The sequence below is a fragment of the Papilio machaon genome, chromosome 19 (assembly GCF_912999745.1).
Source record: "Papilio machaon chromosome 19, ilPapMach1.1, whole genome shotgun sequence".
In the NCBI taxonomy this organism is placed as follows: domain Eukaryota; kingdom Metazoa; phylum Arthropoda; class Insecta; order Lepidoptera; family Papilionidae; genus Papilio; species Papilio machaon.
In genome coordinates this window covers 4,768,050-4,794,174 of record NC_060004.1, presented here as the reverse complement: position 1 = coordinate 4,794,174, position 26,125 = coordinate 4,768,050, and the positions used below count along the sequence as shown (strand labels likewise).

General features: G+C 35.2%; 1 protein-coding gene across 1 annotated transcript; it reads left to right on the top strand.

The window, feature by feature from the left end:
* Positions 1-212: 212 nt before the first annotated feature.
* LOC106715294 (cullin-1) lies at positions 213-25,983 on the top strand. The gene is made up of 21 exons (XM_045682394.1): positions 213-443; positions 2,302-2,575; positions 11,894-11,976; positions 12,639-12,756; positions 12,931-13,020; positions 13,303-13,449; positions 13,701-13,847; positions 14,419-14,598; positions 15,093-15,227; positions 15,568-15,726; positions 17,892-18,021; positions 18,421-18,554; positions 19,340-19,447; positions 19,551-19,622; positions 19,837-19,989; positions 20,828-20,946; positions 21,667-21,787; positions 22,291-22,391; positions 23,932-24,037; positions 25,506-25,619; positions 25,853-25,983. The coding sequence occupies exons 2-21, from the start codon at positions 2,501-2,503 to the stop codon at positions 25,931-25,933; spliced, it is 2,373 nt and encodes a 790-aa protein (XP_045538350.1). The 5' UTR covers positions 213-443; positions 2,302-2,500; the 3' UTR covers positions 25,934-25,983.
* Positions 25,984-26,125: the final 142 nt, after the last annotated feature.

Here is a 26,125-nt window from a genome sequence, read left to right as displayed (position 1 = left end):
CTTGAAAAAGTTAACTGCCTACAATGCTGGGATTTATTGGATAAGCTTAGCCGTCTCAGTTTTGACTCAAAATTCCAAGGCTCTAATTCTTCAGGCTCCAAGGGATGTAACTTGAAAAGAAAACCACTTCAGAATCTATTTTTTCAAGCTACAACACTTGCAACACTATCGACGTAAGTCATAGACACGTCTTGCTCTTGTGTCGTCAATTTAATTATATGTTGTATGTATGTATATTTTCTTTTTTCATCGACGATACAAGTGCGTGGAATGGTTTATAGAAACAAGGCCTATTGTTACTTCATTTAGCAGTAATGAATCTTTATTTTGCAAAAATATCAACTGTTATTGTATAAAAGTGTTAGGAATCTAATAATTTGATGTGTCGTGCTATATCTCAAAGTGAAATGTGGTCGATGACAGTGTAAAACGGTGCTCGCTACGTAAGTATAATTTTGCAGATTTAAATAGTACAAGTCTTCTTCGATCTGTAAGCAGCTGCTATGGTATTTTTTATTTTGTCGTATTCGTTTGCAATTTGACAGATAAATTCAGGTGATGTACATTTTAATAGTACCTCTGATTTTTTGAAAGAAAGTGTAGGATACGGCAATTTATTTAAAACAAATCGTGTTTTAGATTTGTAGTTTTCAATATAGTGCCATATAGCGTTGTGGAAGAAATCGAGAAGAAAGGTTCGTACCAGATTTGTCAGGAAGTTGATAAAACATGTTTTCGTTTGCCCTTGTTGGTTGTGAAATCTCGATTCCTTTGTTATTCGTAAAACACTTTTACTTTTATAGACAAACTTTGTTCGATAATCGCATAAAATATTCTTCGTTTTTTTCTTCAATAAATATGTTTATAGTAAAAGTAAATTGGATAATTTAAAAACATTATAATTAAACATAGATTAATAAAGTAGTTTACGCTAGACTACTTTCGTAATCCTGTTCAGCTGGTTTTGTTTTCCGTATCGTAAACAACGATGCTTATTAATTTAGTTTTTATAGAATTGTTAATAAACCATATAAAATGTTTTCCACATTCCATTCCATTTATTTACCAAAATGTATTCGAAAATATTATTTCAAATATACAATAAATTATTATAAATAACATCTAGGAAATAAATCATTACATACTCAGATCACTATGTGTTGTGGAATATTACTTACCACTAACTGATGTTGTTAATTACCAAATTCTTTTGAAGAAGACAACAGAGCAATTTTTAAATGTTGTTTATCTTCATAACCCTAGGCTTCCACTGTTGACACACTTTCAAAATATATTTTCTATGTTTATTTTTAATACAGATGTTTTAACAGTGAGAACTCATCATAAAAATGGTCATAGGTATATGTTTCAATTGTATGTATAGCCTGTTCAGGAATATAAATTAACCTCACCATATTGTGGAAATATATGCAACTAATTTCATTGCACACATTAGAAAGTGAAATAATAAAAGCTGATTGAAGATTTTTATATTCTCTGTTTTAATATATGCCTTTTGAGTTATGAAATGCTAAATTGTGCCAATTTATTGAGCACTGGTGTGTTATACTATAATGCTAAAATACTGTTCCAAATAAATACATAAACTTTCTAAAAAACTAAATCTCCATATAAAAACTATATTATTCGGTTTTTTCATTATTCATTCATTAAATATGTTTTTGTATCAATTTTTACATATAGTAAAATAAAATTTTTGTAATATTGATAACTAATGTGTGGTTGCTTTCTTCAAAAATCCTTTTTTTTTTTCAATTCCAAATTGAAAAAAAAAAAAGGATTTTTAATTATGCATCTGTTGTATATTATAAGTATTTGGTTTTCTTAAGAAGGGTTAGTCCATCTAGACAAATAGAGCCGTAAGTTGTTATACCTAATCATCAACCTGCCCTTATCCCTATGGAGGGTCAGCACAGTATGTACTACTCCTCCATACATCTCTATGAGCTGTCATATATGAATTTACCCCCTTCTTTTGCATATCCTCTTTCACACAATCTATCCATACTTTCTTTGATCTTCCTCTACCTTTATAGCCATCCACATTCAATAGTTGTCATACCTAAGTTAATTATAATACAAGTATTTGTTTTTATATGTTTATAAGATATTTAGTTTAAAAAATATGTTTCATTAAATTTTTCACAATGGCAATACTTGGACATCTATTAGATGGACTAACCTCTTTAGAATTATAACTAGACATGATGTTTGACTATTGTTCCCGACATGTCAAATGAAAGGCGGGATACTATAAATGTTTTTTTTTTTACATTGCAGAGCTTGCAAGATCAGAAATCAAGCAGACCGTGTCGTAACCAGTTTATGAAAAATTAATATGAATTATGTTATTTTAAATAACATGCAACTGTGATCTCCGTTTTGTGACTAGTTATATTTTTTATACTTGTGTATGAATTGTGGTGGGCTTTAGTGCAATTTGTTTGTTTCCTATATATGAACAAGTGCTAAGAAAAGGATGAGTTCAAACAATTCTAATGCAACAGCATTAACACGGCCACAGATGCCTTTGCGGCAAATTGACTTAGACCAGGTATGATTCAATTATTATATTATTGTCTTACTAATTGTCTAACTGCTTTACATATGAACCAGACTGATGAAAAAAGTTACATGGTGATATTATGGTCCCAGAAGATGTAACTCTTTTCATTTCTGGTGGTAATATATTTATTATTAGCTATTTAATGGTCCCAATGGTCCTTAAGTGTAGATTTAAGTAGAGTAATAGATAAGGTAAAGGGATTTTTGAGTAATCATTAAACAATTGAATGTGTTCAAAAGAAGTACTAATACACAAAAAAATTATGGTTTTTTTAACATTCCACAATATTGTTTTGAGATAATTGCAGAATATTTATTGTCTCCAACTGTTCAAGTTTTAACTAATATTTATAAGTTAAGAATGCTGCTAATTACTGTTTTCTTGTAATAATAAAAAGCAACATTGTGAAGAAAAATTGATGTTTGTACTAAGTACCTAACTAAAGTACTATTGATGAATTACAAGGAATTTATTACAATTTATATGACTCAAAAGTAATTCCTCTTTCATTATTATGTATTTTAATTAAGTACTAGGTGTCGCCTGCCACTCCGCCCGCACGCAATTTAAAAAAAAAAACTTAATTAGTAGCCTATGTGTTTTTCCAGACTATGTTCTATGCCAAATTTCATTAGGATCCATGCAGCCATTCTGGAGATATGTTCTAACAAACATCCATCCATCCATCCAAACATTCGCATTTAACGAATACGAAAAGATTAGTTTGAAATCAGATGAATTCCTGAAATTTATCTTTTAAATCACTTCAGCTTTAGGTTAATGTGTACACCTAATATGTAGATGTTTTTATAAAAGTATAACAATGTAATATATCTGTAACATATTAGCTAACTATACTAGAAATATGAGTTTTTTTTCTCTCACCAGCCGAGACGCGTTATTGTTTCGTTTCGACCTGGTTGTTTTACAATAGCTCTTTTATATTCACGCTACTCAGTCATGTAACGTTATTTCGCATGTCCTTAAACCGCTTTTATTTAGCGTTCAATATTCGTTTTCGTAACAAAAGTAGCGTTAGTTTTTTTCGTTTTCTAACTTGTCTGTTAGAAGGTTCTCTTTCTCAGACGTTTACAGAGATATGTGGTTTTGTTCGACTGCGGAACTATTTTCATTCATTCATAAATAAGTCAATTCGGAAAGTGAGGTTTTATATGGTTATTATTCTTCCCCGAAGATAATCAGAGAGGTCAGTTAAAGGCATTTTTTCGTGCTTAATACTTATGTAACCGCGCGTGGCAAAGTACTATTTGAAAAATAAAATTACATTTTACATGTCCGTCAACTTCAATCAGTATGTAAATAGATGCGTTAACATACGTTAAACTTAAAAAATACGCCGCAAATCGTTACTAGTTTTAGTATAGTGAATACCTTCATTGTGACAAAAGTTTCACTCTTATGTCGCTAATCGATGTAACTGTAAACTTTTATTCATGTTCTTCGGTTTCTGACCCCGTATAGATTAGTTCTGGTATAATTAATATGCATAATATAATGCTAAGCTTTTGCTTAATTAAATTTGAGTAGCTAATAGTAAAGTTCAATCATTAACTGAGATCGATATCTCGACTGTACTGTCGATGAAATTATTTCGATAATACTCTTTCTGATTATGTTAAACATCGAAATAGGCAAATAACTTTAAAGCTCTAACATCAAAAATAATGTGAGAGGAGAAAAAAGCAATGTATTTCGGAACATCTCACATTTGGAAGTAATAAACTCATTTATATCAAGTATAGTGCTCAATTACTCATTTATATTTATATAGTAAGTTACATCATCAAGTATAGTGATTAGTTTAGTTTGTGTGTTGCTAAACAAATCAGCTGTTAGTACAAACATTCTTCTTTTGTCTGAATTTCGAATGCACGAGAGGTGCATGGAAGATCTCCCGTACACCCCTGAATTATGATGGCCAATCTCCTATTTGTTTCTAACATCTCGAACCTGAGGTTGACATCAAACAGCAAGATGGATGAAACCACAAATCACAGCTAGTTATAGTTAATTACAAAGACAGTTTTAAGTTACGTTTTTGCATCGGAGACTCGTCATCCAATGTGGGTGGCGCGTCACTACCTTACATATATGACCTGATCCCTTTAACCGGTTCTATACTTGCCTTTAATGTACTTGGCGTATGAACGTATTTATATAACGGCTGATTTGTTTTAATCGCAAAATTTTGCTTAATAACTGTTCGTTTCAACAAGAGATAGATTTCTCTGTATGAACTGTCCCTCCCGACATCTTTCTTGTAAGATTTTTTAACAACGGTTCGACTGCCGTGACATTGTTGTCTCTATTTTTTCAAAGGTGAGAGATAACAATATGTATAAATACAGGAGTTACAGCAGTCAAAACCCACTAAATCATAGCTTCTTCTGTTGCTTTAACGTTGTTAAAACTTAGATCAACAACAAAAGATGCTTTGGATTTTTTTAAAGCTCTTTGTTTCTATGCAAATTTTACTGTTTTCTTGTTCTTTTCTTTTCACAACTTATAAATAGACTGCCTCATATGATATTTCCTAATGACGTCACAAAACCACTATTATATACAAAACGCATATTCAATCGTGAACGATTTAAATCCTTGTTTACTTCGTGTCTATGCCTCGTATTTGGCGTTGACCTCCCCGCTAAGGTTTCCTCGTGTTATAAACATGCATAAATGTTATTGTAACTAGTGATTTAATTTTAATAACATTACGTTTCCGCTTAGAAGTCTGTAGATAAAAATATCCGGTCTGCCAATTTAAATAAATTGTTTTTTTTTAAGTTTTTTTTAAGTCTATTAAAAGACTACTGCAGGAAGTTAGGCTGAGCATTTTAGACAAGAGGCATTTACTTCGGTCTTGACAAACCTTCTCCAGTTTTAACTTAGATTTATACCGCCATATATTTACTTAACATCTTTTTCTAAGTTGTTTTTCTCTGCCTGCAACAGTAGTGATAAAATATTGACTTTTTCCGTGACGAAATAAGAATGAGTATCAAATACCCTATTCCTCAGTAAAGTCTCCGATTTCTATAGCTTTATCGTCATTTTTTGGCAAAATATTGACAGATGTTCATTGCGCTGCAAATAGTATAAAGTGTAACTTAGAAATATTTTATTGATTAGAGAAGTAGGTCAGCATGACGTCATCTTATAAATATTTACATCTGAGTGGGAAGGTGACGTTCTGATGACTTCGGTTTGCGATTCAATTCAGCAATTAAACAAACGGTTTAGTTACAATTTAACCTCGATTATTGATTGCATTTTGTAATGACATTTTCATCATTATTATACAATGCGCAACGAGATTTTGCAACTGTTTCAAATAGTTCTATTCGACCAAAAGAACCTTCTCCACTAACGGAAAATAGTTCTCTTCTAATGGATAAATCTTATTTTTACTTATCTGCTCCAATCCTATCCTTAATTATTCTCTTCAAAGTTTGCAATTTTTGACTTTCTTGATTGTTCGCGTAATTGTTTCGTAAGAAAACACTTGATTGCGAACATTACCGAATATTTGTGACAATCGTTATCAACAAAATGTGTGTTAAAATTTTGTACAGCGCCCCCTGTCAAGTACCCCAAAAATCTTATACTAATCTAGACAGAATTGAAGATGCCGATACGAAGATGATTGCCACATATATTCGTGCTAGGCCCATAGTTTCAATCCGTGTCGGTCGAAACACTTAGCCGACTTTAAAAAGAAGGAGATTATAAATTCGTCTGTATTTTTTATAAAGAACATGTTATCCCCTCCCATTATTTTGAAAAAAAAAATATAAACAAATTTATTTATCTGTTTGTTTTCTCGGCTCAAAAAACTTCGTAACACTTTTCGTCAGCTGTGGTTTTGACCTCAACGTTTAGTATAACTATATAGTAGTAGTGTAGTGTAGTAATTTTTATCGCATCATTCAAGTTATATGAGAGTAAGATTCACTCCCAACAGTCTACGTCATTCGTTTCATATTTTCACGGACATACCAAGTGCTTTAATAGCGATATAACGATTTTTGTCCAAAGTTACCGAAGCACATGCGCGTAACAGTCGAAACAAACAATTATTTCATATCTGTCTATCTCTTTCACTCGTAATACATATCAAATATTACATTTTAATTGAAAAAATTACCTTAAATGGAATCAATCAAACAATTTTTATTCGAACCATTCTATTAAAAATAATGAACACTACGCCTCTTTGCATCAACGTACTGAATTTCAAAATTATTGGGACATTGACGATAAATATTAGACTTAGATTTCATTATGTATTCGTTTCGTAAGACGCATTATTAATTTATATTTTAAATATTATAATTTTTTAACCATATGCTAACATTGTACCGTAAAGTATTTCTGTCTGATTTTCAATATTTTAGAAAAGATTACGTTAAGTGAAGTAGATGAAGCACACATTTCATTACAGTTCTATGTAAATTGGGGACCGTGAGTTTGACAAACAGTGGAAACCGCGCAGAAATTGATATTTATAACAATTGCGTACTTGAAGTCAGTACTTGAAAATTATAGTCTAAAATAACTTCACAACGCTGGTATAATTAAGAACCGGGAGTTAGCGTTTAGGATGCTTAACCACTGCCACGTGCTTCCTGGGTTAATAATAAATCCTAGAATATGACAAAAAGTGAGTATATATGGATTTAAAAGAATTGTTAAAAGTGTGACTGAATTACGCGAAATTGTATTTTTGTCTAAATCTCTGTGTTACCAGCATGAATATCAAATTAATACTTAGGAACGACAGATAAAGGACATTCCACCTTCCTATGCGTCTTCTCCGTTAAATACACTTCTCCTTCCCATCCTTTCCTTATGAGAAAAGGCTAGGAAGGGAAAAAGGGACTAAAATCATCAGACTGCACACAGAATTACTTTCAATTGAGGCATGTGTTCTGTGTGGGAGAATTGTTAGGTGCAATGCAAATTGTACCAGCTATGTATCAACTGGGCGATTTCATTTGTTTGCTTCTTCGATGTCACTTTGTCTCCAGATTGATATTTGTAGCTGTTTTATATTTATTAATAGCGTTTTGTGCGTGCAATTTTTAATACTTTTTATTGCACTTGGCAATGTGCCAGATATATTTTTCAATACCATCTTCACGATTTTTTTTAAATCGCCCCCGTTACTGTTGCTATTTTTAAACTTCCTTATGAATCATAGTGTTGGATCTAAATTGGTCATAATTTAAGAAAGCTTACATTGTTATTGTACCGTACATGGTTTTTATGTTATAATTTGATATGTCTTGCGTAATTTGATTTTTCTATTTCATATCTATTAATACTGAGAAATGCAAATGGATTATTTTTGATTTTCAATAAAACTCAATTGATTTGGCTCTCCATCTTTGATATATTTATTGAAGCATCAATTATATTTTTCAGACAGACAACTGACAGCTTATAATTAAGATTTTGACAGATGCGTTTCGTTTTGCAATATTTGTTTGTTATAAACAAATACGTTTTAGTCCAGTCATTTTAGTAAGTTCACCTCGGAATTCGAGATACCCAGCTGTAAGTCTGTAAATACTTGTATATTGACACCCTAAAAGTTGTCTCAAAACCTACATATGGTAGGGTGTAAGCAACTATTAAATTTTAAGGTCAAAGGTCACAAAAATCGGTTTCTCGCGCTTTTTTTGGAAATATCTCATTTCCTATGGGTTTTTTGCTATTTGTATTTCTTTTCAATATTGTAGAATACAAAATTCTCTACAAATTTTGTTTAAATTTTTTTTTTATACGGTGAATCGTTTTCGAGATAGAGGGCGGAGAGCGCGCAGTCACAGCATCACTTCAGCCTCCGGTCGAAAACGCGCCATATAGTTGATGAACTATCGCTAAATCAATGATTATAAATATTTGTAATTTTTTTTTACCTATTATATTATACTTTATCATTTTTTTCCTAACTTATCCACTTTTTATTCAGTATTAATTTATTTAACAACACTTACCGGCCCATGTAATTGCAGAATTGTTAATGAAAATATAGGAATTATATTTGAATTTTAACCTAATTAATATTAACAACTTCTTACATGATGAAAAAAACAAATAATTATGAATTAATCTTTTTATTAGAAAATATCATTGAATACATTAATTTTTATTGAAAGTAAAAAAAAAGGGTACAAAAACTACAATTTATAATTTTTATCATCTTCTTCCTCTTCATCGTCGTCTTCTGGCTGCTGGTAAATTTCAAACTGGTCTTCATTATCGTCTTCAACGACATTTGTATCAAGTTCTTCCATGATTTCTGGGTCAAAGGTTCCATCTTCGTTAATGTCGCTCTGATATCGTAGAGCATTGAGACAAGCTTGCCCATTACATTGGCCACAAGTTAAAGAGCATTGCAAGCCCGCTTTCCTGCATCCGCATTGCGAACCACAACCACTCTTGCAGTTGCAGAAAATTGTATTTAGCAAATCTTCTGGAGCAGGTGGTAAAATTGTCATGATAGGCTCCACAAAATCGTTTCGCATTGCCCAACCCCATACCTGGGGTTCCAAATCATGTCCTAACCAAGTTTGAACTTAATAATATACACGGTTGAAATGTTGATGAGCAGCTGCACTTGTTGGTGGAATATTTGAAAGCTGCACAGGTTTATTAAGTTTTGTAGACTTGACGTAATGCATGTAACGAAGATAATCGAGACTTTTCACAGATTTCGGAGCATTATAGACTGCCAATAAGGTTTGAGTTCCACTCTAATAATTTCTGGGCCGAACAATTTTCTTCCTCAAATGCTGCAGCTAGTTCATCCAAATTTGTCAGTAATTAATTAATTCGACAAATATTTATAATAATTGATTTATTGATAGTTCATCAACTATATGGCGCGTTTTCGACCGGAGGCTGAAGTGATGCTGTGACCGCGCGCTCTCCGCCATCTATCTCGAAAATGGTTCACCGTATAAAAAAAAATTTTAAACAAAATTTGTAGAGAATTTTGTATTCTACAATATTGATAAGAAATACAAATAGCAAAAAACCCATAGGAAATGAGATATTTCCAAAAAAGCGCGAGAAACCGATTTTTGTGACCTTTGACCTTGAAATTTAATAGTTGCTTACACCCTACCATATGTAGGTTTTGAGACAACTTTTAGGGTGTCAATATACAAGTATTTACAGACTTACAGCTGGGTATCTCGAATTCCGAGATTCTTACCTTTTTTTTTTTTTTTTTTTTTATACAAGGAGGAATGCTTAATGCATACTCCGTGCCTCGGGGAAGACACGCGAGTTATGTGAGATTCTCTCCCCGAATGGGAGCATACCCACTAAACCTCCTTGTTCCCTCATGGCCATACTGTGGGGCGCCACGGGATCGCGTGAGCTTGCCACCGCGACGCCCCACTGACCGCCCCGGGAGGGGCCCTCTCTGCGCCCTTAGGCGCTCCTCAAGACGACACCGTGCAATGCAGGTTCGGAATCCCCGCCTCCCCCGCTGGTGTCGCCAGGGTTTATAGAGACCCACCTCTTGGCCCCCGTCTTGATCAAGACAGGGGCCCGCGGTCCCAGTGAAGCCACCGGGATTACGCGCTGGGACGCAGGATCACACGCCATCGCATAACAGCTCTGCAAGCAGAGTGCTACCGAGGTCGTGCTCCCACGTCCCGACCGACGGCCGCGACCCTAGTGGGCCGCGCCACCCACCACACTCAAGGCTCACCCTCACCTTTCGCTGCCCTGAAAAGGGCAGTTACTCAGCTCGGGTTCGCCGCCCTCTCATGTACGGACCCACAAGTGGGCCCGCACCCTAACCTACCTTAACTAACTTAACCTAGCCTACTCTAATCTAAACCTAAAAGGCGCTCGCCTTGCGGCGAGACGCCGCCCTCTCTTGTACGGACCCACAAGTGGGCCCGCACCCTAACCTAACTTACATAACTAATTAATCTAATAGACGCTCGCCTTACGGCGAGCGCCGCCCTCTTTTCTGCGGGCTCACAAGGGGCCCGCAGCCTAACCTAATGTGCGGGCTCGCATGGGGCCCGCCTAACCTAACTTAACCTAATAGACGCTCGCCTTGGGGCGAGCGCCGCCCTCTCTTCTGCGGGCCCACAAGGGACCCGCAGCCTAACCTACTTAACCTACTTAACCTAGCTTACCCTAGCTAACCTACCAGTGTTTGGTTCGCGGGGCCGAAGCCCTACCCCGGCAGAAGGCCGGGGCGTTCCCCTATCCACCACCCGGGGACGCGCCACGTCGGAGTTCACCTCTCCGCCCACTCGGACAACCGAGCAGGTCCGTGGGCGAGATTCTTACCTAATTTAAGCTTAAATGACTGGACTATTTCGTCTAGTATTAGGTCAAAGATCGAAAAATTATATTAATTATATATAAAAGAAAGTCGTGTTAGTTACACTATTTATAACTCAAGAACGGCTGAATCGATTTGATTGAAAATTGGTGGGCTGGATAATTTTTACCCCGTTTTCTATTTTTTATTCCGCGCGGACGGAGTCGCGGGTAAAAGCTAGTTAATTATAAAACACTAGCAATTACCCTCGACGTCCTTCGTGCGGAATTAAACAAAAATCTAATAAAATACTGCCTACGTCATCCGGTATAGTGTACTTTCTAAATGGTGAAAAAAAAAAAAATTCAAATCGGTTCAGTAATTTCGAAGGGTATTCAATGCAAACAATGAAACCTATCCTCTTTATAATATTAGTATAGATTTGTTCATTCATTTAAGAAGGTGGGCGAGATATGACCGTAAAATTATGAACACATTATTTAGCTACGTAGGTTTGCAGAAATATGCCGTTATTTTATTTACGTACACTTACTGTACGATTCACAATCTTAAAATGATACGAGTTTTGTATTAATTATGAAGAATTTCCCCGAGTTGATAACTTGTACCTAATGCGTAGACATGTTAATATACGCCCTTTGACCTTAATATCTAATTAATATTTACTATTAAAAATACATACGATAAAAAATATTTTACCTTAATCTTTGTTAAAATCTTACTTCTTACTAATGTTATAAATTGCGAATGTTTAGACGGATGGATGGATGATTGTTAAAAAGTATCTCGCTGAAATTTGGCATAATATAGAACATAGTTTGGAAGAACACATAAGCTACTAATAAAGTTTTTTTTAATTTCGTGCGGCAGGAGGCGCGTGGGATAGCTACTTACAGAATAAATATGAAGAAAATTGAAAATTTGTTTCAAATTATCTCAAATAGTAATCGAAATTATTAAATTTTCAGATATGGGGTGACCTAAGACAAGGCATCTGGCAAGTGTACAATAGAGAAGTGATCGTGAAAAACAGATATATCTACTTGTATACGTATCCTTTTTAATTAAAATGTTTATGACTTCTGTATTCCCACACTTGTATTTTACATAGTTAATGAGTTTAAAAAAATAAGTAATAGATAGATACATACATTTTATGTATCATACATTTTAGCTATTTCAATCACACGGCCTTTTCTTTCTTTCCTTTTCTATATTTTTTATATTATGCGCATACACGAGCCGCTACATAAATGTTTCATATGTAGGCTCCTACGAATAAGGGCGAATAGCAACGTTACAGGAGAGGCTCTCAAAGTTTCAACCATATAGGAAAAGATGAAGCATTTTACTTTAGCAAAAAAAAAACACATTTACACATGTGTATTTGTGTTTAGTGCATGTTGTTAACTAGGCTAAGACGTAGCTTTTAACATAAAAAAGTAAAAATAATCAATTTGTTACTTTGGCCCTTATACATAGGACCTATCGATTTACTCGATGTTATTTTTTTTTAATTATTTATTTCTTTTCAACAGATTTAACAATTTTCTATATGATTATCAACTTTGTGTTGTATTCGTAAATGTAAATTGATAAGTGTGTGAATAAGTAGGAAGGTGCTATGTGTGTTATATTAGACTGTTTCAAAGTATTCTCTCTATAGCGCTTTTCAAATATCGAATTTGGATAGTATTTCCTCAGCGATCACAGACACGTGTATAATTATTGTACGTCAGTGCATCAGCAGAGCGGCAGCACTTCGTCTGGCAGGAACAGTGGCAGCAATAACTACGGCTCGCGCGGAGTTCACACTAGTAACAGAAAACAGGTAACTTATATTTGTTAAAAACACTAGTAGCCGCGAAGCATAAGAGCTCTAATATAATGTTGCTATGACAACTTTTCGACCTAAATGCAGAGAGCGTTAAAAGGCATTTCACCTGAATGGGTAGGAAATAAATGTCCACAACTGTATTTATATGTTCTGATATTTTGATTACAGCAAGTGCAAGGCGGCGCTCAATTTGTCGGCCTCGAACTCTACAAGAGGTTGCGGGAATTCTTGAGACTTTATCTTATCAATTTACTGCAGGTAATTTAATGTTTTACTAAGGTATAATACCCTTTTAAACTAATGAGAATCGCCGCGCGACTTTAACTTCTATATTTCTATGAGCAATGTATGAACCATGAAATAGTAGTCACAAGTGGCTGAAGTCGCTTTGAGTAAGAATGTTTAAATCCTTTTTAAGTGTCCTTTAAAAAACCTTTTGAACAATCTCTTTTTTTCTTAGAGAGTGAGAGATAAAACAATATTGTTTTCGACATCTGACAACTGTTCACTAACTTGTTGCATACTATTTAAATTTTGCAGAATGGAGCTGATCTCATGGACGAGGACGTCCTGGCGTTCTATACTAAGCAATGGGAGGAGTACCAGTTCTCGTCCCGGGTACTCAATGGAGTCTGTTCCTATCTCAACAGGCATTGGGTTAAGCGCGAATGCGAAGAGGGACGAAAGGTACAATATGCACGAAGAATAATGTTTTATTTAAATTTTTAAGTCGCCTCCATTTGCAAAATCGTCCAAAGATATAGGAAAATATAGAAGACAAACTTATAAATATTTTATTTATAGAGATGTGTCAGATTGGGCATCTAACTAATGGAATTCAAAAAAATCATGACATGTAAAAAAATTGTTGATAATTTATTTTCTTTTACTGTCTATAGTATATATTTAATTTTATACCAAATGCGTTATAATTTCAGGGTATCTACGAGATCTATCAGCTGGCTTTGGTGACGTGGCGCGATCATCTGTTCAAGTGCCTCAACAAGCAGGTCACCAACGCTGTGCTCAAACTCATCGAGAGAGAACGCAACGGAGAAACTATTAATACTAGACTTGTGTCTGGGGTAAGTGAGTTCTAGCTGTATGGTTAAAGACGTTCATTGTTCAAACTATTAAAGTAATCACTTTTTAATAATGTTATTTAATATCACATAGAATATTACTAATGTTATAAAAGCGAAAGTTTGGATGGATGTTTGTTAGAAGGTATCTCCGGAACGGTTCAACGGTTCCTGATGAAATTTAGCACAGATGTAACACATTGGTTAAACACAAATCTCAGCTACTTACTAAGTTTTTTCTAAATTCCGCGCGGACACAATCGCACGCGACTGTATAGTATACAGTAAATACTTATTAAATTATTTTTACTTGCATTGTATTTAAAGGTAACTGTAAAAATACAAATATTATCTACTAAAAGTTTGAGAAAGAGCAATTCAATTTGAGCGGACAAAAAATTAAAAAAAAAAACTTTTACGCTAAGAATTGTAAAAAGTAAATTACTGCAATGATTCGAAAGTACAAAGAAATATAAGATATGATGGCCTTTTTTATAAATAATCGTCGTAACCTTGATGGTATAGATGGTATAGATGGCTTACAAGATACAAAATAATAATAACTATTTTCTAGGTAATCAACTGTTACGTAGCGCTAGGGTTGAACGAGGAGGACCCAAGTGCACGCGGTCAGAACCTGGCCATATACAAGGATACCTTCGAGGCTGTCTTCCTCGAGGACACAGAGCGCTTCTACACCCGAGAGAGTACTGACTTTCTGAGGAATAGTCCTGTCACTGAATACATGATCAAGGTAATATATGATATGCTCGTCAATGAGTATACAAATTAAAAGCTCTAAGTAGGTGGCGCTAGCCTCAAGTGTCAGCTAATTAGCTAAGATTTCTCAAAAATATACGATTAGCCTTAATTACTTAGTGATCTAAAAAAAATTATCATTATTAGTAGCTGCAGTTTTTTTAATATCTAAATGAAGTATTTAAATTGTTTAAACTTTCCTGAGTAAACAATAATTATTTAATTAAGAAACGGCTTAACTCACGTGTGATAGTTCGGTGACGGCACCGACTAGTTTCGGACCCGTCGGGGCGAGTCCATCTTCAGGGCGAGTGTTTATTCTGAGGACTTCGTGGTCGCGCCGCGTCTCGCACAATGGGGGGGTCCGAAACTAGTTGGTGCCGTTACCGGAAGATCACACGTGATTTAAGCCGTTTGTTAATTAATTAAATGAAGTATTGTTAAGAATTTTTTCGATGTTTTTATTTTACGAGATATGATTGTTTGCAGGCGGAGCAGCGACTGCAGGAGGAGCAGCGACGAGTGCAGGTGTACCTGCATGAGACGACCGCCGAGCGTCTCGCAAAGACCTGCGATAGGGTGCTCATAGAGAAGCATCTAGAAATATTCCACGCTGAATTCCAGGTAATACCACAGCTCATAGAATATCAATTTATCTGGAGTATGGAATTTATCAGCGGCCTTTTTTAATACTTAATAATTATATTGTTAATTACAACTTTTTTGTAGTTAACTAAACTTTAACTAAGGCACTATTTCATAACTGACTACGTCAATTAGATTTTTTGTGTAGACTTTTATTACTAGCAATTTATGTATCATTTCCACTGGCGCAGCTAAAACTGCGATAAAAATAGCTGTCGCCTAGTTAAAAAAAAATTAAGTAACCACTCAATACACAACATTTGCTATGTTGCAGTTTTGTTGCTATTTTGCTCAGTATGATTTGTTTTATGGTGACCAGAAACTACTAGATGCGGATAAGAACGCGGACTTGGGGCGTATGTACAGCCTGGTGGCTCGTATCCCGGACGGTCTTTGTGAGCTGCGGCGGCTGCTAGAGCAGCATATCCACGTCCAGGGTCTGCAGGCCATCGACAAGTGCGGCGAGACCGCGCACACGGTATGTACAGTCAAGGCTATTCGCGGTGTTCCACTTTGAAAAACTGCCTTATTCCTTACAACGAGGCATACTTCCACCCTCTTACAAAATAACCAATTAGATGGCAGTGAGTTGTGTAAACAACGTCACTGTAGTAAACAGCAATTAGTCATATATCACTCTTAAAATATCTTGGTGGCCTAAGATTAACGCATACCGCTACGCCCCAAAACACCTAAAATTGTGTTCTGTGCAGTGTTATTTTTTGTACACATTTACAAGCTGCGTTTTATTGATTATTAGCTCCGTGATGTCTCAGTGCTTACGAAACGTTCAAACTACTGTCCTTAGATGGAATACCGTGAGTTTCCCCGATAGTACAGGCACGTGGACACGTGCACAAAGACACGTGGTTAGTACTACCAAGCACGTGTTCACGTAAACAGAGACACGTGCATCATGTAAGAACAGACACGTAACAAAGATGCACATGTTTCCACACACGTTTACGTCCACACACTAAATTCAATAAATATTTGTTGTCAATGGCGATGTTTGGTGCCTTTGGTATATTAGGAAAAAAAATGTTTGGATCAAACTTTTTTTTTGATAACATAATTTCGATTAACTTAAGTAATTTTCAAACGAACTAAGCGACCAGAAGTTACCCTGTAGGTATTCTACTGTAGGTACTGATGATTCAATACAATTGTATTACTTATATACTTCTAATTTTTATATAATAAAAAAAAAAAACAATAAAGAAGAATTTGTAACTAACCGTAGTATTCTAACACCGGGATTTCCTTTTAAAACTTTTTGTCATCTGTGTTTTGTCAAAGTTTTTTTCTTAATTACAATGTGGCAAACGTGCAAGCGGCCAACTGAGTTCGCCGAAATGGCGATGCGACCGCTGCCCATAGACATTCGCAATCGATGAAGGAGGAGACGCACAAAAAGAGAATATTTAACCTTCCTATGCATCTCTTCCTCCATCAAATCCACCTCTCTTTCCCATCCTTTCGTTATAAGAAAAGGAGGGGAAGGGAAGAGGAATAAATTTAAGCCTCCGGCACCACACTTATCAGACTGTACGCGGAATTACTTCCACTTGACGCCTGTCTTCTGTGTGGTTGTGGTATTTCACTGAGCGAGCCAATTCGTGCAACTGATGTTGTTGTTGCTGGCGTCTACCACTGTAAGATATAATCACAGGGATTACGATATGTTTTATACCGAGATTTTGGTCTCAGAAACCAACATTAAAAAGTCTTCTTTGTTTTATAAGATATGCGTTATTATTAGGTCCTTACATATGAAATTGGCGTTTTTCGTACCGGCCACTTTAATCACGAATTTCTCCTCTTTGGTAAGGAATTCCAAATTCAAATTTGTACAGCTATAGACTCATGTATTTGTGGTTCGATGACCGTCATTCATTTGTTTTTTTTCTTCTGTTTTTTTCTGTTTGCATCACTCATTTTACAAAATGGAAAACTTAAAATATCGCATTATTTACGAGTACGAGTTCCGCCGTGGCACTAGTGCTGCGGAAACGACTCGAAGGGTGAATGATGTGTATGATGTGACTCGAAGGGTGAATAAATTAACCCCAAAAAAGTTACTTTTAAGCGTTTGGTGGACTAGTGCCGGTATTGTTCATTACAGTTTTCTCAAATCTGGCCAGACTATTACGGCTGATGTCTATTGTCAGCAATTGCAAACCATGATGGAAAAGCTAGCGGCTAAACAACCTAGGCTGGTCAATCGCTCCACGCCACTGCTGCTTCACGACAACGCTAGACCACACACTGCGCAACAGACGGCTACTAAATTAGAAGAGCTTCAATTGGAAAGTCTAAGACATCTTCCGTACTCCCCGGACCTTGCTCCAACAGATTACCATTTTTTTTGAAATTTGGATAACTTCTTGCAAGGGAAAAAATTCAACTCCGATGGGGCAGTCCAAATCGCCTTCAAAGATTTTATTGATTCCCGTCCGACTGGTTTTTTAGTAAAGGGATCAATGAACTACCTATGAGATGGCAAAAGTGCATAGAAAATAATGGTTTATACTTTGATTAATTAAATATATTATATTAAAAAATATTCGACTTTTTGTTCCTCCCATACAAAACGCCAATTTCATATGTAAGGACCTAATATTAATTAAAATTTTCTTTCAGGACCCGAAGGTTTACGTATCGACAATTCTTGAAGTTCACAAGAAGTACAACGCGCTGGTGCTGGTCGCGTTCAACAACGACTCCGGCTTCGTCGCTGCACTGGACAAGGCCTGCGGCAGATTTATTAACAGTGAGTATAACCGTGCGTTTACACTGTAGAAAAATTCAATATATTGTTAATCAGGATTTTTTTCTAAGGTAAAAATGTGTTTTGTTTGTTTAAATGTGACTGAAGTAAAATTTCCCGTGTGTTTCCACAGTGTAAACAAGTGTATGAAAACATTGTTATGTCTGTTTTTTTTTTTTTTTTCATGAAAGTGATAACGATACACTTTTGTGAAATCATTTTGGCAGCGGAGAAAAAAAAATTGTGTAAAACTTCTGTGTTTTTTTTTTAAATTCAACATTTTTAATTACATACTTAGTCTAGAAGAAGATAGAATTACTTAAAATTAGTCTATGTTTTATAATGTTTAAAAAAAATAATAATTTTGGTTCAATTTTTTATACGATATCAATAATTTTGCAGGCAATGCGGTGACAAAGGCAGCCAACTCTTCCTCCAAGAGTCCGGAACTGCTCGCCAAGTACTGCGACCTGCTGCTCAAGAAGTCCAGCAAAAACCCAGAAGATGCTGAATTAGAGGATACTCTCAATCAAGTGGTGTGTATTTAAATAAACAACTCGTAATGTTACGACATAAATATACTCATTAGGCAAGGTTTCGTTATTTTTCAACCGAGCAATTGGCCACCTAAATTCGCCGAAATAGCGAAGTGACGGCTGCCCATAGACATCTGCATTATCTATTTGGCTTTATTTTGGTCTGCTTAATGTTAACCTTGGGTTCCTGAGATGAAAATCTTTGTATTAACATATCGTCATCCCTGTCATTATCTTTGATAAAACGGAGATAACATGTTTTAAATGGAGATTTTGGACTCAGAAAATAACGGAAAGTGAACAAAATAATATTTAATACATAATTTTAGTACCTTTGCTAATTCAATATTACTGTAATTATAGTTTCATCATATTTAATAGTATTTTTAATTTTAAATCATTAAGTTATATTCAAGGATTTTTCTGTTCCTATTGTGGACATAATTTAAAGAGTGTCGGTGGCTCAGGTGTTAAGCTTGACCTGCAATCTGCAGGTCCTGAGTACTAATCCTGCTATATACCAATATGTTTTTCGATTTACATATGTTCATTTATCCGTATGTTCTTACGGTGAAGGAAAACATCGTGATGCTGCACATATCTGAGAAGAAATTCAATGATATGTGAAGTCAACCCGCACTTGGCCAGCGTTGACTATGGCCTAGTCACCCCTAACTTCTAGGCTCCGAGCCCCTCAGTGGGGACTTATATTGAGCCGATGATGATTAGTGGGCATTGATAATATTTATTTGCAAAGTGTTTTTATTAATGTTATATATTTCCAGATGGTTGTATTCAAGTATATAGAAGACAAAGACGTCTTCCAGAAATTTTACAGCAAAATGTTGGCAAAACGACTTGTACAGCACATGTCTGCTAGTGATGACGCAGAGGTAAATATTAGTACCCGAGCACGTTAACATTGGACCTTAGTACGATGACGTCACGCCACAGTTAGCATTAAAAGTTTATAACTAAGACTTTTTATTTTTTCAGGCATCAATGATCTCAAAATTGAAACAAGCTTGCGGATTTGAATACACCAGCAAACTGCAGAGAATGTTCCAAGTGAGTAATAACATCGTATTATATTGTAAAAGAAAAAAGCATTTTTTTTAATTATTACCTAATTAAAAAATAAATTGCCATCAATTTCATTCCACAAAAAAAAAAGATGCTAAAGTTTGTTTCAGTATCAAAATTCCTAAGCAAACTTTTTTTTTAAATATTATTACAATCAGTTTACTTTAACAAATACAGTAATAATATGTGAATATTCCAGGACATTGGCGTATCGAAGGATCTGAACGAGAACTTCCGCAAGCACATGGCGAATACATCGGAACAGCCGCTGCACATCGACTTCAGCATCCAGGTGCTCTCCTCCGGCTCCTGGCCATTCCAGCAGTCCTCCTCCTTCCAGCTCCCTACTGAGGTAATATATATTTCATTTTATTTAAATAATACTGGCTGAAAGTCACTGATTTCTATACTGGGTAGGCTAAAGACCGTGGTATTTTGTGCCTATTTGATTGAAAATACGTTTCAAATAAACATGTGACCTCTATCTGGCAAATAAAGGCTAAAAAACTATAGATTTTAACAAGAAAATTCCCGAAATTTAGATTGGATTTCAAATTAAATTTAATTATAAAATGTACTCTACTAATTCTACGTCATGTTTATTCGACTTTACATTTGACTTATGTTCAAACATGCTCCATTCTTATTTTTATATTTGTCTACCTATACCTTTAAAAACAATGATGTGTCTGTATATAACATATAAAAAAACTATTTCATTCACATGATTTATTTACGTTATTTATTACGAAAAATCAATGTTTAAAATGTTTGATTGCCTGACTGTTCGGAAGTTCAGGTGTGTTTCGGGTAGTGTTGCCAAACCTACTAGCCGGACAGACTAGTCACTTTGGCCGGACATTTGGGTAGAAAAATCGGACATCTTATATTATTTAGAATTTTGTCTCAGTATTAATAGATACACTCTGGTTTGGGAAATGTAAAAAGCCTAACAAAAGCCGGACAACCGTTTATTTTGGCCGGACACGCAATTAAAAAGCCTACCTATGTCAGGCTTTATCCGGACGCCTGGCAACGCTAGCTTCGAGTAATCTTAAAAACGACTGGACTGATTTTGACGGGTCTTTTAATAGAAAGTAGCTTACGTATGCTGAGATAACATAAGCTATTTTTTTACTTTATGTGACGAAATAAATATCAGATATTTAATAAATAAATTGTATTTATAGTTGGAGCGTTCTGTGCATCGTTTCACGACGTTCTACTCGTCACAACATTCGGGCCGCAAGCTCAACTGGCTCTATAACATGAGCAAGGGCGAGCTTGTCACCAACTGCTTCAAGAACAGGTACATAATTAATGTATATTGACACTTGCTGTCGCCCGCGACTCCGTCTTTGCAAGATTAAAAAAAAAATCTAATAAGTAGCCTAGGTGTTCTTCCAGACTATGTTCTACATCTGTGACAAATTTCATCAAGATCTGTTGAACCATTCCGGAGATAACTTCAAAAAAATATTCATTTAAACATTCGCATTTACAATATTAATAAGAAATTTTTAATCTGAAGAATTTGATTTAAATTGAAGGTCTCTAGCTGATATAATAAACTACAAAATAAAAGCAATATAAATAAACATATAAGGGTCCTATAAATTGGATTCAGTTAAAGAAATATGCATTTAAACACTGCTTTGTACATTTCCTTTGACTAATACATAAGCAGTAGCCGCTATTCTATTAGTATGGAAATCGCAGCTTCAAATATGGATTTGGTACAAACTATAATAAACGTCACGTGGCTTTTCTCTTAATGGAAAAAAAAACGTTAAAATGCCACACTAAACAGCCATTTCATCACCTTAATATGTATCATTGGAACAATTAGTAGTGCAGGGAAGACTGGTACCAGGGCATGTGGTAGACCCCTCTTCATACCAGATTAGAAGTCTGGGAATAGTGTAGACGTCTTATGAAACGGGTGACGGCACTTTGAAGAAGCAGTCCATTCGTGTAGTTAGTAGAAAAGGGGTCTAAGACTGGAATCTTTATTGTAATGTTGTTGCAGGTACACGCTGCAGGCGAGCACTTTCCAGATGGCGGTACTGCTGCAGTACAATGAGAACACCACATGGACTGTTCGCCAGCTCGAGCAGCACACCGGCATTAAGGGAGACTTCCTCATACAGGTCACACACATACTCTGTTTTTGTCCTTCTCCTCAGTGACTCTATCTTCTCTCTCTCTCCCCTTCTCTCTCTCTCCCCCCCTCCCTCCCCCCTCCTCTCTCCCTACCCCCTCCTTCCTCTCTCTGTCTTTTCCATCTAATGTATTTCTCTTTTCTCGTACGCTCTTTGGTTGTTGTACTCTATGTTGGTTTCTGAGACCGTTTCGGTTTCATGAAATATAATGAGAGGGATAACAATATACTTTTTGCAGGAGTTTTTGGTCTCGGAAACCGATGATATGTTTCTCTGATTCTCTGTTCTTGATGTGGAAAAAAATCAGAGTTTTATACAGCGAAATGTACTTTTTATTAATAGATACAAGAAATAAATTACAACATTCTAGAGCAAAACCAAAGAGTACAGTGTTGCCACTTCAATATCCTTTATTCCTTTAAACAGTTGTTTGTGAAGTTATTAAGAAAAGGTACATCGGAGTATTATTAATATATAATTTCTTTGTACAGGTTCTACAAATCCTGCTGAAAGCGAAACTGCTCGTTTGTCAAGACGACGAGTCCGAGCTGACGGAGTCCTCAGTCATTGACCTGTACCTAGGCTATAAGAAGTAAGTATTGATGCTATTTCATAGATTTTCTTGTGGCAGTTGGTAGGCGTTTTAAGGTTAACGCGCATTTGTTACTCCTCGTCCACACGACTCGACGTTGCAGATTGAACAAGATAAATTAATTTGTTGGCGAAACGATACGTCATTCTCGCTTGCTCGGGAGTTAAACAGTGTGTGATAACCTTTATTTGATATAAAGAAAGTCCCGTAGTGTACTTGATACTAAATATAAGTAGGTAATAAAATATGAGATTAGTATAAGGTGTGGGATGATTTAAATGAAAGGGCGGGAAAGGGGTGGTCTTGTGTGGGATGTTTGAAGATTGAAAAAATTCAGGGGTAGAAATAGATTGAAGGTTGTTTTTGGGTGAGGTATGATGATGAAGGTATGGAGGTAAAAGATGACAAAAGATGAAGGTTGTTTATACAAATGGTGGGACGGTAAATCTTGAAGGATGGTAAAGGGGGATGTTGTGGAAACTATTTATAAAATGAAAACAACTTATTCGTCTTGAATCCAATTTTAGACTATATATTTTTAATTGACATATATCAAAAGTAAACAATAGAAAAAATAAATTATATAAAAATATGTCATTCGACATTTGGTTTGAATATATTCGTTGTATAAAAACTCTTTGCTATTCTTTAACATCCTCCACACCGCGAAAAGAAATTCCTCACAATATTCAAACCAAAATGGACACTAACTTTTACAATAAAATTATGCACAAAATAAACATTTATAAAACGCAAACAAAATATCAGAAGAAGAAAGTTCTAAGAGATATAACTCCATATCTACCGAGATAGTTCAGGACTTCTTCTTTTTCCTGTTTTGTTGTACGTGCGCCGGATCTTGAATGCCTAAAATCTCAAGATTACAAAAATCTGATGCATTCTCCAGCGTTGGCAACTTCATATTTACTTTTTGCTTCTGATCTCCGACATATTCATCTGAGAGTGACCTGTACGTTACGTCGAGCAAGTTTCATTTATTAAAATATTTATCTCCCTCATGTAACTCTTTCTCAAATTTCTCTTCATTGAACGGCTCGGTCACAATTAATATTTCTTTTATTTCGGAGTCATATTTTATAAGCTGATCGTAAATATTTTTACCGTCTTGTAATTGGCATGTACTTGGTATATTGTGCTTAAATCTTTTTCCGTAGAACACAATAATGAATCTAGTACACTTTCGGACTCGGTTAAGTGTCTTCTTTTTATTCATACCTTTTTTATTTGTTCTATTTTCTCAGCCATTTCTTTAAACTGAAAAAATCTGTAGGCAGGGTCGCCAGATGTTGTGGAAACTATTTATAAAATGAAAACAACTTATTCGTCTTGAATCCAATTTTAGACTATATATTTTTAATTGACATATATCAAAAGTAAACAATAGAAAAAATAAATTATATAAAAATATGTCATTCGATATTTGGTTTGAATATATTCGTTGTATAAAAACTCTTTGCTATTCTTTAACAGGGGTGTTGAGTTTTGTCAATGGTAACCCACGATTATACTTGTGTTGCAGCAAGAAGCTTCGTGTGAACATCAACATCCCGCTGAAGACGGAGCTGAAGGTGGAACAGGAGGCTACGCACAAACACATCGAGGAGGACAGGAAGATGCTCATACAGGTACACTTGCAGCCTGCACACAGACAGACATATTTGTATCATCAATTTGAATACTGAAACTTACCGAGTTAAATCCATAGACAACAAATGACATTGTCAGACAGTGATGAATGAATATAATTTGTAATTTGCATTGAATTGGACTATACAAAAACATATTGTTGTCTATGTTTTTTTTTTTTTTTTTCAAAAAGAACTAGAGGGACGACTATATAGACTGACAAAGTTATCTGTCATTTGTCAAACTAAACTCTGATAGCTCTCTATTCATTGTCAAAAAAGTGTCACAAGATGCTTGTCGCACTTTTGACTTGTTTTTTTTTTTCTTTTCAGTATTGTCTATGCCTAAATAAGTTTTATATATTTACCGACTTAACTAACGGCGATTGCCACGCCTCTGCTAGCGGCCCTAATTCATTATCCATACATAGTAACAATATTGGCTTCTGTATGTGATATAAAAACATATGTCTTATTTTGCAAACGTGATGTAATTTGCATTGTTTATAACATTTTTTTTTTATCTATCTTGCTGTCTATCCTCGAGGTCGCGCTTGTTTCGGGTAATCTCTGAAACGGCTGGGACCGATTTTAATTTTTTCTGCGCCGACGAAGTCGCGTGCGACTGTTAGTATATTGTGAGTCGAAACTCTTTGTAATTTTCCCGAAATGATATATCGTCATTCACATACTGTTTGGTAAAATTTATATAACAATGTTTTTTACTTTGAAAATGAATTCTCGGTAATGTTCTACGCTGTTCCAAGGTTGTAATGTAATTTAAGCTAAAATTCTTATAATCAAATTATAAAAATGGCCGGAAACTAAATTAACATAATCACGTAGTGTGAGTAAAAAAATCGCTGTTAATTTTCAACAAAAATACGAAATAAGTAATGAAAATTCGACATACTTTATGTTTACTTGATTTTTTTTTTCATGTCTTACTTTATGTTTTTTTTTACTTGTTGGATGTTAATTTGCATAAACATTAGTTGAAATCGCTTCTTAAGTATGTATCCTTGAGATACAAATTTACAAGATATAATATCGCCGTTAGGTTATATCTGTTACTTGCCCTGAATTATAGATGAACAGTCCATAGTCCACGCTGGCACAGTGCTGGTCAATTTTTGAATCTTTGAATTTCTTCGTAAATATGTGCAGGTTGCATAATACAAGGAAAATTCCTTCACCGTAAAGAATATCTGATAAAATTTATATGTCAAGAACGGCTGAACCGTTTTGGTTTAAAATTGGTTAATAACATAGGTTACTTTTTATCCAAAGCTACATATAAAATTCGAAAAACCAATTATTACGTAGCGAGGATAGAACAAGGATCTACAGAATGCAAGTCAATTCTTGTCCAACGAAGCTTTGACAATATAATAAAAAAAAAAGTTCAAATATTTCATATGCGTTATCTTGGCAATGGATTATTTTTTAATTCCTTTGTTCTTGTCAGGCTGCGATCGTGAGGATAATGAAGACCCGTAAGACGCTGAAGCACCAACACCTCGTGGTCGAGGTCCTCAACCAGCTGTCGTCGCGCTTCAAGCCGCGAGTGCCCGTTATTAAGGTACGTTTCCACTTAACGAGGTACAGTCACCTTCGTTGGTAGTGTTGCAGTTATAGAAAAACTGCTTTGCACTCGGACTTGTGTATTGAAATCTCAAGTAAAATATTGTTAAAATTTCCATTAAACTTCAGAATCAGTATGTTTAATTTATTCTTTACAATAGCCGAAAAGATAATAATATTGTATTTTTTTTTACTAAACGATGTGATTTTCAATGTGTTGCCTGTTGACAGAAATGTATCGACATATTAATCGAGAAGGAATATCTGGAGCGTACCGAGGGCGAGAAGGACACATACAGTTACTTGGCGTGATGTGCGCGCTCGCCTCGCCCCGCCCCCCGCGCCGCAAGCCACGCCCCCCGCCACGCCCACACACAACTATATGTTAATAAATAAATATAAACAGTATTATGATTATAACTTTTATTTCACCTAATTTCCCATACACTCTGACGCATTGACACGTATGTTGGTTAATGGATAACTTTAACGAAGATTTTACAA

Excerpts from the sequence above, each read along its gene's own strand:
- LOC106715294 (XM_045682394.1), top strand. The coding sequence starts at position 2,501 with ATGAGTTCAAACAATTCTAATGCAACAGCATTAACACGGCCACAGATG. Across the intron at positions 2,576-11,893 it reads GGCAAATTGACTTAGACCAG|ATATGGGGTGACCTAAGACA; the intron begins GTATGATTCAAT and ends TTAAATTTTCAG. Across the intron at positions 19,448-19,550 it reads CTGCTAGTGATGACGCAGAG|GCATCAATGATCTCAAAATT; the intron begins GTAAATATTAGT and ends TTATTTTTTCAG.